This window comes from Perca flavescens, chromosome 19, assembly GCF_004354835.1.
Source record: "Perca flavescens isolate YP-PL-M2 chromosome 19, PFLA_1.0, whole genome shotgun sequence".
In the NCBI taxonomy this organism is placed as follows: Eukaryota; Metazoa; Chordata; class Actinopteri; order Perciformes; family Percidae; genus Perca; species Perca flavescens.
In genome coordinates this window covers 47,501-60,000 of record NC_041349.1, presented here as the reverse complement: position 1 = coordinate 60,000, position 12,500 = coordinate 47,501, and the positions used below count along the sequence as shown (strand labels likewise).

The 12,500-nt window shown below is 49.7% G+C and overlaps 1 protein-coding gene across 4 annotated transcripts in view; it reads left to right on the top strand.

The window, feature by feature from the left end:
* The window catches only part of LOC114546005 (uncharacterized), a 13,542-nt gene that overhangs the window by 297 nt on the left and 745 nt on the right, over positions 1-12,500 (top strand). For 2 of the 4 annotated variants that reach the window (XM_028564639.1, XM_028564640.1), the window contains exons 2-7: positions 1,125-1,629; positions 7,526-8,179; positions 8,250-8,649; positions 8,768-8,857; positions 8,986-9,060; positions 9,730-12,500. The exon at positions 9,730-12,500 is cut by the window's right edge and continues 745 nt beyond it. In XM_028564639.1, the coding sequence (XP_028420440.1) occupies positions 1,171-1,629; positions 7,526-8,179; positions 8,250-8,649; positions 8,768-8,857; positions 8,986-9,060; positions 9,730-10,787 (2,736 nt within the window). In that variant the 5' untranslated portion in view covers positions 1,125-1,170 and the 3' untranslated portion in view covers positions 10,788-12,500. Of the gene's footprint in view, positions 1-812; positions 921-1,124; positions 1,630-7,525; positions 8,180-8,249; positions 8,650-8,767; positions 8,858-8,985; positions 9,061-9,729 lie in introns of those variants that run through there. The other 2 variants (XM_028564642.1, XM_028564641.1) reach the window with 2 other exon arrangements.

Here is a 12,500-nt window from a genome sequence, read left to right as displayed (position 1 = left end):
ACACCTCCATCACCAGTCGGAGCAGTTATTAATGTCTTGTATTAGTTATCGGTTGATCGGTTCGTGGTTGATCGGTTCTGGCCAGTCGGTCAGAACACACAGATAAACACTAAAACACGGGAAAAGCCGAGCGGTGCGGGGAGGCTGCAGCGCCAGACTCCGTTATAAAAACAGCCGATTTAGTGTTCCTTGCTTACTATTACACCATACGACATAACTGGAGACTTTGTTGGAATATCGTTTTTATTGTAATTAATGTGGCATTGAGATCAGTTAAGAACCGGACACTCTAACAGTAAAACGTGCACTCATTAAACAGGTTGACTCTGATCGCTGTAATCCCCGGGCGGTGTGTTTGGTGCGAGGAGAGGAGGACTTGAGATTCAGCACTTCAATTTAGAAGTCTGTCTTAATAACTGTGACTTTTCTTAACGCCGAATTGAAGAGCACTAACTACATATTTATGAAACACTGTGGTTGTCTTTCTACGACCTTAGTGTATGTGCTGAAGAGTGGAGAAACTTTAAATTGGCAGGTATTTGTATGGAGTCTGGAGTGGATCTATTAATTGGGATCTGGTCCAGTCTGATGTAATAACTGATTAATGCTACATTAGACACCGTGATGCTGTTTACACTCTCAATAATCTGCTTTTAAACTGTGTAAATGATCTGACATCTACACTAATCTCCGGAAATGTGTGTGTGTGTGTGTGTGTGTGTGTGTGTGTGTGTGTGTGTGTGTGTGTGTGTGTGTGTGTGTGTGTGTGTATACCTGCTCAGGCTCCTCTGTTACCATGGAGACCGCTGTAGTTCATGCCGAATTGAGGAGTCCTAACTAATTATTTGGGAAACATTTAGGTTGTCTTTTCTACGATGTTAGATTATGTGCTCATCAGTGGATAAACTTTAAATTGCCAGGTATTTGTATGGAGTCTGGCGTGGCACTGTTAACATTTAGTAGCATGTCATGTCAGTCTGATATTGTCGATCTATTTACTATTAATTGTGATCTGGTGCAGTTTGTTGATGTGTGTGTGTGTGTGTGTGTGTGTGTGTGTGTGTGTGTGTGTGTGTGTGTGTGTGTGTGTGTGTGTGTGTGTGTGTGTGTGTGTATCTAATCAGGGTCCTCCGTTACCGTGGAGACCGCTTAGACCACACTGAGGTTGCCATGGCGAACAGGACCGACCCAAAAGCCTCGAGCCAAAGCTCGTGTCCCGAGGAAGAACCGAGGAAGCCTGGCGGCCGGCGGCCTCGCCGGCGCGCTGCTGCCTTCTCGGCCGCTCTGAGTGGGCGGGGCCAGAGAGCCAAGAGGCGGGGCCAGAAGGAGAAGGGGCGGGGCCAGCAGGAGAAGGGGCGGAGCCAGAAGGAGAAGAGGCGTTGTCAGGAGGAGAAGAAGGAAGGTGTGACGGTGAAGCGAACGTACAGCGACGGGAAGAGGCGCTGGGATAAGAAGCATTACTGCGTGTTCTGCCGCCGGCCGCAGGTGAAGATCGCTCGCCACCTGCTGAGGAAACACTCCGACCAACAGGAAGTGGCGGCCGCCAGCGCGCTGCCCACGGGCTCCAAGCAACGCCACCTGCTGCTGGAACACCTGCGCTGCCGCGGAAACTACCTGCACAACATCGAGGTACCTGTAACGTTTTTAATACCACCTGAGGGAGGAACCGACAGCTCTAAGGACCTGAGGTCACCTAGGGCTGGGTCTGCTTACTGCTGTAGTACCGGTACCAGTACTGCTTACTGCTGTAGTACCAGTACCAGTACCTCAAATAACTCTAAGCAGACTGAGACCCAGCTCTAAGGACCTGAGGTCCCCTAGGGCTGGGTCTCAGTCTGCTTACTGCTGTAGTACCAGTACCGGTACCAGTACCTCAAATAAGGTTCTAGTACCCAACGGTACTTTCCCTCTGTCTGTTACAAAAGAAATATTTCAGTTGTAAAAATAATTAAAAACCTATTTATCCCATTTACTTAGAACATTCTGTTATTTACTTAGAACATTCTGTTATTTACTTAGAACATTCTGTTATTTACTTAGAACATTCAGTTATTTACTTAGAACATTCAGTTATTTACTTAGAACATTCTGTTATTTACTTAGAACATTCTGTTATTTACTCAGAACATTCTGTTATTTACTTAGAACATTCTGTTATTTACTTAGAACATTCTGTTATTTACTTAGAACATTCTGTTATTTACTCAGAACATTCTGTTATTTACTTAGAACATTCTGTTATTTACTTAGAACATTCTGTTATTTACTCAGAACATTCTGTTATTTACTTAGAACATTCTGTTATTTACTTAGAACATTCTGTTATTTACTTAGAACATTCTGTTATTTACTTAGAACATTCTGTTATTTACTTAGAACATTCTGTTATTTACTTAGAACATTCTGTTATTTACTTAGAACATTCAGTTATTTACTAATGGTCTCTGACCAATTCCTGCTGTATTCAATTCAATTTTATTTATAGTATCAAATCATACCAAGAGTTATCTCGAGACGCTTTACAGATAGAGTAGGTCTAGACCACACTCTATAATTTACAAAGACCCAACAATTCCAACAATTACAGTAATTCCCTCAAGAGCAAGCAGTGCGACAGTGGCGAGAAAAACTCCCTCTTGGGAAGAAACCTGGGACAGACCCAGGCTCTTGGTAGGAGGTGTCTGTGGGACAGACCCAGGCTCTTGGTAGGAGGTGTCTGACAGGACAGACCCAGGCTCTTGGTAGGAGGTGTCTGATGGGACAGACCCAGGCTCTTGGTAGGCGGTGTCTGACGGGACAGACCCAGGCTCTTGGTAGGAGGTGTCTGACGGGACAGACCGGGGCTCTTGGTAGGAGGTGTCTGATGGGACAGACCCAGGCTCTTGGTAGGCGGTGTCTGACGGGACAGACCCAGGCTCTGGGTAGGACGTGTCTGACGGGACAGACCCAGGCTCTTGGTAGGTGGTGTCTGACGGGACAGACCCAGGCTCTTGGTAGGCGGTGTCTGACGGGACAGACCCAGGCTCTTGGTAGGAGGTGTCTGACGGGACAGACCCAGGCTCTTGGTAGGCGGTGTCTGACGGGACAGACCCAGGCTCTTGGTAGGAGGTGTCTGACGGGACAGACCCAGGCTCTTGGTAGGCGGTGTCTGACGGGACAGACCCAGGCTCTTGGTAGGCGGTGTCTGACGGGACAGACCCAGGCTCTTGGTAGGAGGTGTCTGACGGGACAGACCCAGGCTCTTGGTAGGCGGTGTCTGACGGGACTGACCCAGGCTCTTGGTAGGAGGTGTCTGACGGGACAGACCCAGGCTCTTGGTAGGAGGTGTCTGACGGGACAGACCCAGGCTCTTGGTAGGCGGTGTCTGACGGGACTGACCCAGGCTCTTGGTAGGCGGTGTCTGACGGGACAGACCCAGGCTCTTGGTAGGCGGTGTCTGACGGGACAGACCCAGGCTCTTGGTAGGCGGTGTCTAACGGGACAGACCCAGGCTCTTGGTAGGCGGTGTCTAACGGGACAGACCCAGGCTCTTGGTAGGAGGTGTCTGACGGGACAGACCCGGGCTATTGGTAGGAGGTGTCTGACGGGACAGACCCAGACTCTTGGTAGGAGGTGTCTGACGGGACAGACCCAGGCTCTTGGTAGGCGGTGTCTGATGGGACAGACCCAGGCTCTTGGTAGGCGGTGTCTAACGGGACAGACCCAGGCTCTTGGTAGGAGGTGTCTGACGGGACAGACCCGGGCTCTTGGTAGGAGGTGTCTGACGGGACAGACCCAGGCTCTTGGTAGGAGGTGTCTGACGGGACAGACCCAGGCTCTTGGTAGGAGGTGTCCGATGGGACAGACCCAGGCTCTTGGTAGGAGGGTGGACAGACCCAGGCTCTTGGTAGGCGGTGTCTGATGGGACAGACCCAGGCTCTTGGTAGGAGGTGTCTGACGGGACAGACCCAGACTCTTGGTAGGAGGTGTCTGACGGGACAGACCCGGGCTCTTGGTAGGTGGTGTCTGACGGGACAGACCCGGGCTCTTGGTAGGAGGTGTCTGACGGGACAGACCCGGGCTCTTGGTAGGTGGTGTCTGACGGGACAGACCCAGGCTCTTGGTAGGAGGTGTCTGACGGGACAGACCCAGGCTCTTGGTAGGAGGTGGGACAGACCCAGGCTCTTGGTAGGAGGTGTCTGACGGGACAGACCCAGGCTCTTGGTAGGCGTAGTCTGACGGGACAGACCCAGGCTCTTGGTAGGCGGTGTCTGACGGTGCCAGTTGGGGATATGATGAACATTGGCGATAATAGTCAAATTAATAATGGAACAGTGACTTCAAATGGTAGTCGTAGTAATTCATATCATATCAGGATGCTGCAGGGCGTTACAGGATGTAGCGTGGCCCAGCAGAGCATGGATGGATGTAGCAGGAAGCAGCAGGAAGCAACAGGAAGCAGCAGGGTTCAGCAGGAAGCAGCAGGGTTCAGCAGGGTTCAGCAGGAAGCAGCAGGAAGCAACAGGAAGCTGCAGGGTTCAGCAGGAAGCAGCAGGGTTCAGCAGGAAGCAGCAGGAAGCAACCGGAAGCTGCAAGGTTCAGCAGGAAACAGCAGGAAGCAACAGGAAGCTGCAGGGTTCAGCAGGAAGCAGCAGGGTTCAGCAGGGTTCAGCAGGAAGCTGCAGGGTTCAGCAGGACGCAGCAGGGTTCAGCAGGACGCAGCAGGGTTCAGCAGGGTTCAGCAGGGTTCAACAGGAAGCTGCAGGGTTCAGCAGGACGCAGCAGGGTTCAGCAGGGTTCAGCAGGAAGCAGCAGGGTTCAGCAGGAAGCAGCAGGACGCAGCAGTGTTCAGCTGGAAGCTGCAGGGTTCAGCAGGAAGCAGCAGGGTTCAGCAGGGTTCAGCAGGAAGCAGCAGGGTTCAGCAGGAAGCAGCAGGGTTCAGCAGGAAGCGACAGGAAGCAGCAGGGTTCAGCAGGGTTCAGCAGGACGCAGCAGGGTTCAGCAGGAAGCAGCAGGGTTCAGCAGGAAGCAGCAGGACGCAGCAGGACGCAGCAGGGTTCAGCAGGGTTCAGCAGGGTTCAGCAGGAAGCAGCAGGGTTCCGCAGGAAGCAGCAGGAAGCAGCAGGAAGCAGCAGGGTTCAGCAGGAAGCAGCAGGGTTCAGCAGGAAGCAGCATGACATTGCAGGGCACCGCTGAGCTCAGCAGGGAGTGCAGCAGGACCACGGCGACAGCTGCAACCAGGATCTTGGTGCCAACGTTCTCCAAGGAAATACGCTGGGGGAAAAAACATAAGGACTAACTAACTAAGAGAGACAGGACATAAGGAGAGGTAGCCTGTTCGGGCTTTGAACTCTGCCCTGCCGGATCGGGCTTGGCTGGCCTGCCTCCCTCTACTTTTGTTATATATTATTAATCTGACGACTATGAAAAGAAGCAACTCCTCACTCCCTAACTATAAGCTTTATCAAATAGAAGAGTTTTAAGTTCATTCTTGAAAGCGATTACAGTTTCTGCCCCCCGAACCCAGATCGGGAGCTGGTTCCATAGGAGAGGAGCCTGATAACTGAAGGCTCTGGCTCCCATTCTACTTTTTAGAGACTCTAGGTACCACCAGTAACTCTGCATTCTGGGAGCGCAGGGCTCTAGTGGGACAATAGGGTATTAGGAGCTCTTCTAGATATGATGGTGCTAGACCATTTAGAGCTTTGTAGGTCAAGAGAAGGATTTTAAACTCAATCCTGGATTCAACAGGAAGCCAGTGCAGAGAAGCTAATACAGGAGAAATATGATCTCTTTTCTTAGTTCTTTTGAGAACACGCGCTGCAGCATTCTGGATCAGCTGGAGAGTCTTAAGGGACTTACTTGAGCAACCTGACAGTAGGGAATTACAATAGTCCAGCCTGGAAGTAACGAATGCATGGACTAGTTTTTCAGCATCGCTTTGAGACAGGATATTCCTAATTTTGGCAACGAAGATGACCTCTAGAGGTTTGTTTTAGATGGTATCAAAAATAACTCCTAGATTTCTGACAGTAGTGCTGGAGGCCAGGGCAATACCATCCAGAGCAGCTATGTCTTGAGATAATGAGGTTCTGAGGTGTTTAGGGCCCAGCACAATAACTTCAGTTTTGTTACAGTTTAACATCAGAAAATTATAGGTCATCCAGGATTTTATATCTTTAATGCACGCTTGAAGTTTAGCTAACTGACTGGTTTGTAGTCCACTAACGGTCTCTGACCACTTCCTGCTGTAGTCCACTGCTAATGGCCTCTGACCACTTCCTGCTGTAGTCCACTGCTAATGGTCTCTGACCACTTCCTGCTGTAGTTCACTGCTAATGGTCTCTGACCACTTCCTGCTGTAGTCCACTGCTAATGGTCTCTGACCACTTCCTGCTGTAGTCCACTAACGGTCTCTGACCACTTCCTGCTGTAGTCCACTGCTAATGGTATCTGTCCACTTCCTGCTGTAGTCCACTGCTAATGGTCTCTGACCACTTCCTGCTGTAGTCCACTGCTAATGGTCTCTGACCACTTCCTGCTGTAGTCCACTAATGGTCTCTGACCACTTCCTGCTGTAGCCCACTGCTAATGGTCTCTGACCACTTCCTGCTGTAGTCCACTGCTAATGGTCTCTGACCACTTCCTGCTGTAGTCCACTAATGGTCTCTGACCACTTCCTGCTGTAGTCCACTGCTAATGGTCTCTGACAACTTCCTGCTGTAGCCCACTGCTAATGGTCTCTGACCACTTCCTGCTGTAGTCCACTGCTAATGGTCTCTGACCACTTCCTGCTGTAGTCCACTAACGTTCTCTGACCACTTCCTGCTGTAGCCCACTGCTAATGGTCTCTGACCACTTCCTGCTGTAGTCCACTGCTAATGGTCTCTGACCACTTCCTGCTGTAGTCCACTGCTAATGGTCTCTGACCACTTCCTGCTGTTAGTCCACTAACTGACCACAGCTGCCGGTCAACGTACCTGGTCCTTCCCCTTTCCGCTTTGTAGTCCAGATGGTGCCTGGCGCCAGTGCGAGTAGGGTCAATTTTTCCACACTGAACTTTTTGACCATTTTCAGGGGGTCATCCAAGTACTTTCAGTGTGTTGTCTACACTATATACTTAAAAATATGAAGTGTACAAGTAGGTGCTTTGAGACACATCACTGGTTTCTCAGTTCTTTACTCAAGTACTTGTCTAACTTACCGTTAATAAAACATTGTGTCGGACACCAAAATCTTTCCAGAGTTTCAGAGTTGTTGTTCCGACATCAGGCACTTTTCCCCATGTGTCCAACACCAGATGAACACAGCAATAGTCCCCTCACATTAGTTGAGTAGGCGGTCCTTAATGTGACCCAGGACACGTACCAGTTCTCACTGAGAGGGGTTTACCCGTACATACAGCTGTCCCCTTGTGTTTTGATCACTCAGATCAGATTTTACTACCAGGTCTGTTTACCTGCAGTGGAATCTACCTGCACAATATTCAAGCCTTTTCTCTGTCTCTCTGTCTGTCCACCTGTCTCTCTGCCTGTCTGTCTCCCAGGTGATCAGACAGGGCAGTGGAGAGATCGTCCCGTGGCGTCAGCCCTCAGAGGAAGTGGATGCAAGGAACTACCTCCCCTGCCCGCTCTGCCTCGGTTTCTTCCTCCGCGCTGACCTCTGGAAACATCAGGCGTCCTGCCGCAAGAAGCTGACCCCTGACCCCTCAAGGGACCCCACCTCCACCACTGATCCCTCAAGGGACCCCACCTCCACAGCAGACACAACCACTGACCCCTCGAGTGACCCCACCTCCACTTCAGACACAACCACTGACCCCTCAAGAGACCCCACCTCCACAACCACTAACCCTTGCACCATTGACCCCTCAAGAGACCCCACCTCCACAGCCGACACAACCACTGACCCCACAGGTAAGTCGGCCTGTGATCCAGCAGACAACGCGGCCACAGAGGATGCACCTTCTGACCCCTTGGGAGATAAGTCCACAGCACACCAGACCGGGACCAAGCGGCCCGTGACCTCTGACCCCAGGGTGGACCATGATGTGACCTGTGACCCCGGTGGGGCAGAGCTGCCCAGGAAGCGCAGTAGGGTCCAGGCTGCAGCGTCCCGCCTCCTTCCCATTTCCAGCGGAGCGTCTGAGAGCTGCAGCGAAGTCCTGCATCGCATGAACCAGGACCACGTCTCACACCAGGTCTGTACACTCTCTACCTGTCTGTCTGTCTCTCTACCTGTCTCTGTGCTGACTCCCCTGCTCTGTCTAGGTCAAATCTGATTGGCTGATCTGTAAATACGGAAACAAGTTGATGGGGAACCAAGATGGCAGCCAGAGGCGGTACGACTACGTAAGTCAGAAGCTGCGGGAGCTCGGCAGGTTCGTCCTCGCTGCTATATCTCTGGACTCTGGCGTTCGGACCCTGCAGGACCTTCTGGCTCCGGGCCGCCTCAGCCTGGTGCTGGCCGCTGCCAGAAAAGCTTCGGGATACCGCTGGAGTCGACCTCCGCTGGCCGTGAAGACCACACTGAAGACGGTTTGCGAGATAGCCATCGGAGAGACTCTGCAGGACGGAGACTGGGAGGCTGCAGCCAAGACAACCGACTTCTACCACCTGCTGGGGAGGGAGTGGGACAACCTGGGGCTGCTGGACCCAGACCACCACACAGGTAACCCCTGAGTCAACCATGTGGGATGTCTGGTTAAATGTTATATACATAAACTTACTATCACTGATTCACACGGTTGTATGATCAATCCCCCAACTGCTTTGCATTTTTTTTCTAGCCACTTCAGTAGAAGACGCTAAGCTGAAGAAACGATCGGTCCAATCAATAAGTGAGAAGTGTAAAGAGCCATCTAACCCAAGACCGGAGGGTGAGTCCTGGTCCTGACCACTGACTTCTAACCGTTGATCTTTACCCCGGTCCATGCACAGTATGCACAGAGTATGAAATGACTGAGTGCTGTTTGATGTTGTTTTCTGTCTCTCTACCTGTCTGTAGTTCCAGCACAGAGCAGTAACCGACCGCTGACCTCCATGATTCAAATAGAGTCCAGACTGCAGACCCCGATCACAGGTGGGTCCTCCTGGATTCAGCTCGCCATCAATCCATTACTAATAGGGGAGTCACAATTCAATTTGACTTTCGATTCAAACTTTTAAGCAGTGACGACAATGTCACAGTAAGAGCCACAAGATGGCAGAAGTTATATATTTACAACAACTGTTTGAGTTCTCTCTGAGTTTACAGGGTGCACATGAATGCACCATTAGTTTAACAAAGTGTACATGAATGCACCATGGAGACCCGTCCGAGCACACATGCTTTACCTTCGTTGTTTGTTTTCATAACTCACTCACGCTTGGCACGGGAAGACAAAATGTTGCCACACGGTGACTTCAAGGAAGTAGGAGGATTTTCTGTTTCTCCGTTATCTCCGGCAATGGCCATGGGGTCTGGAAAAGTGTAGCTCCAAGCTACAGCTAAGCTAACATTACCCTATGTCTTTAGCTGCATGCTACCAGCCGGTAAGTTACGATGTGTCTGTTGTTGGAGAGAGAAAAAACACTGAGGGAATCGCCGATCCTGCTTCTGATTTCAATAGCAGAAATTGAAAGATAATTTGTTCAATTTTCGATTAAAAATCATGACACCACCAATTACTAATATATGTGCGGGAAGTGTGTACGTGTTTGGGAAGTCTGTACGTGTTCGTGAAGTCCAACGTTTCCATCTGTCTTTCAGTTCCCGTTGCTCCGAGGAAGGTCCGACGTCGGCCCTGGTCGTCTGCAGAGAAGGAGGCAGTCTGGAGACAGTTGGGAGTCCACGTTCTGGTCCAGTCGGTGCCAGGGAAGGAGATTTGTCAGCGTTGTCTGGACCTGGAACCGGTCCTCAGAGGGCGACACTGGAAGGACATCAAGAACCAGGTCCACAACCAGATCCAGAGCCAAAAGAAGCAGCAGTTCCATGCCCAGATGGACCTTCAGGACAACCAGGAACAACAAGAGCAAATCCAAAATCACAAGAAGCAGTACCAGGCTCAGGTAGACCAACACGGCACGGACCACAACCAGAAGAATACCCAGATGGACCAGCAGGACCAGGACAACATTCAGAATCAGAAGAAACAGCAGTACCATACCCAGATGGACCTTCAGGACCAGGACAACATTCAGAATCAGAAGAAACAGCAGTACCACACCCAGATGGACCTTCAGGACCAGGACAACATTCAGAATCAGAAGAAACAGCAGTACCATACCCAGATGGACCTTCAGGACCAGGACAACATTCAAAATCAGAAGAAACAGCAGTACCATACCCAGATGGACCTTCAGGACCAGGACAACATCCAGAATCAGAAGAAACAGCAGTACCATACCCAGATGGACCTTCAGGACCAGGACAACATTCAGAATCAGAAGAAACAGCAGTACCATACCCAGATGGATCTTGAAGTTCACAAAAAGCAGCTGTGCCATGCGAGAATAGCGCACCAGGACCAAATTCAGATCCATAAAAAGCAGCTGTATCCAATGGGCGAGCATCGGGACACTTCTGTACTGACGGGTCCACATTATGGTTCTGAGGGGCCACATCGAGCCCCTGGACAGTCCCTACTGGAGCGGGAGCCCGGTCTCAGTCCATACCAACTCCCACACAGGACTCTGGGGCCTCACATGGACCAGCTGCTGTCCAGAACAGAGTGGACGGACGAGTCCTTGGCCCAACACTACTCGGTCAGCAGGCAGCTGGACCGGAACCTGCAGCCCAATCCACACTCTGGACATGTCCACTTCTGATGGACCGTACTAAAGACTGGTGGGGTGTAATGGTTCAGGGTTAGGATTCGGACTGGAAAGGAGGATCTGAGCAGAGGTACATATAAATTAAAACTGCCTCTTTACCAGGACATTTGGTGCTCTTATACTTCCTCACCTTACCTTCTGCTGTGCTCCCGTCAGAACTACTACGCCCACTAGTGGGCGCCGCCACTAGAACCTAAACATAGGCCATAATGATGCTGGAACAAACCACTTATAGGGGAAGATAAACATACCGTTACAACCTGATAATGACTGTAATAAGCATTTGGCCTCCATTAGTCTCTGGACTTCCTGAACAACATTAAATAGTCCTCTCCCACAACAAACACTTAACAAGCTGTACATGAATTGTGTTCCATTTATTTAACCATACTGACATTTAAAAGTCACCACATGTAAATGTTAAATAAATCTATATTAGTAGAGAGAAGAAAGATGATTGGATTAGTTCATAAGTTGTCAACTAAACTGAATATCTTTGAGTTGTGGACAAAACAAGACATTTGAGGACAACATCTTGGGCTTTGGGGAACACTGATCCACAGTTTAGAGACCAGACTACTCACCCATTCATCCAGAACATACTACACTCTCCCCAAACCTGACATAACGGGACATTAGAAAACGCTTAACGTGAAAAAGCTTAACGTGGTTTAATGTACCTAAACAATGATCAATCATCACCAATTTTATCTCTCATATTGCATGTAAACCAAAGTCCCATTATTATGGACGTTATGTGACATTAAGCGTTTCTGCCTCCTTACAGCCTAATGTAAGGAAACATTAAGCTTTTTCCTGATCGGAGGGGTTAGATGTTTTGACAGTTTTCAGTGGTTATGAGGAGCAATATGAGAGAGATTGGTGATGATTGATGGTTGTTTAGGTACATTAAACCACGTTAAGCGTTTCAGAATGTCCTAACATAACTATTACCAGGTTATTTAAGGTATATAAGATCGCCTTTAGGAGACCTTTAGGAGGGCTCAGCCCCTAACAGGGGCAGTTCTAGGACCAGACCTTTAGGAGGGCTCAGCCCCTAACAGGGCAGTTCTAGGACCAGACCTTTAGGGGGGTTCAGCCCCTAACAGGGGCAGTTCTAGGACCAGACCTTTAGGGGGGTTCAGCCCCTAACAGGGGCAGTTCTAGGACCAGACATTTAGGGGGGTTCAGCTCCTAACAGGGGCAGTTCTAGGACCATACATTTAGGAGGGCTCAGCCCATAACAGGGGCAGTTCTAGGACCAGACCTTTAGGAGGGCTCAGCCCCTAACAGGGGCAGTTCTAGGACCAGACATTTAGGGGGGTTCAGCCCCTAACAGGGGCAGTTCTAGGACCAGACCTTTAGGGGGGCTCAGCCCCTAATGAGAATGTGACACAGATACGGTGCCTTGCAAAAGGCACACAGACACACAGGATAATAACCCTGCTGTTGTCTTTGTGCAACTTTGCTTTTCTGTATAAAAATTTAAACTTTTTTCAGTGTTTTGGTCATCTTTTTTTGACACTTTTCCTGATGTTTTTGGAACTATTTTGATGTTTTAGTCACTTTTTCTGATGTTTTTGTCGATTCTTTCGGTGCTTTTCCTGATGTTCTTTTATCAAAACATTTTTTTAAAGCTATAAAATTGACTAAAACGCCCAAATTCAATGAAAGTAGTGAACTGATCAGTTATTTATCTTGTGAAGA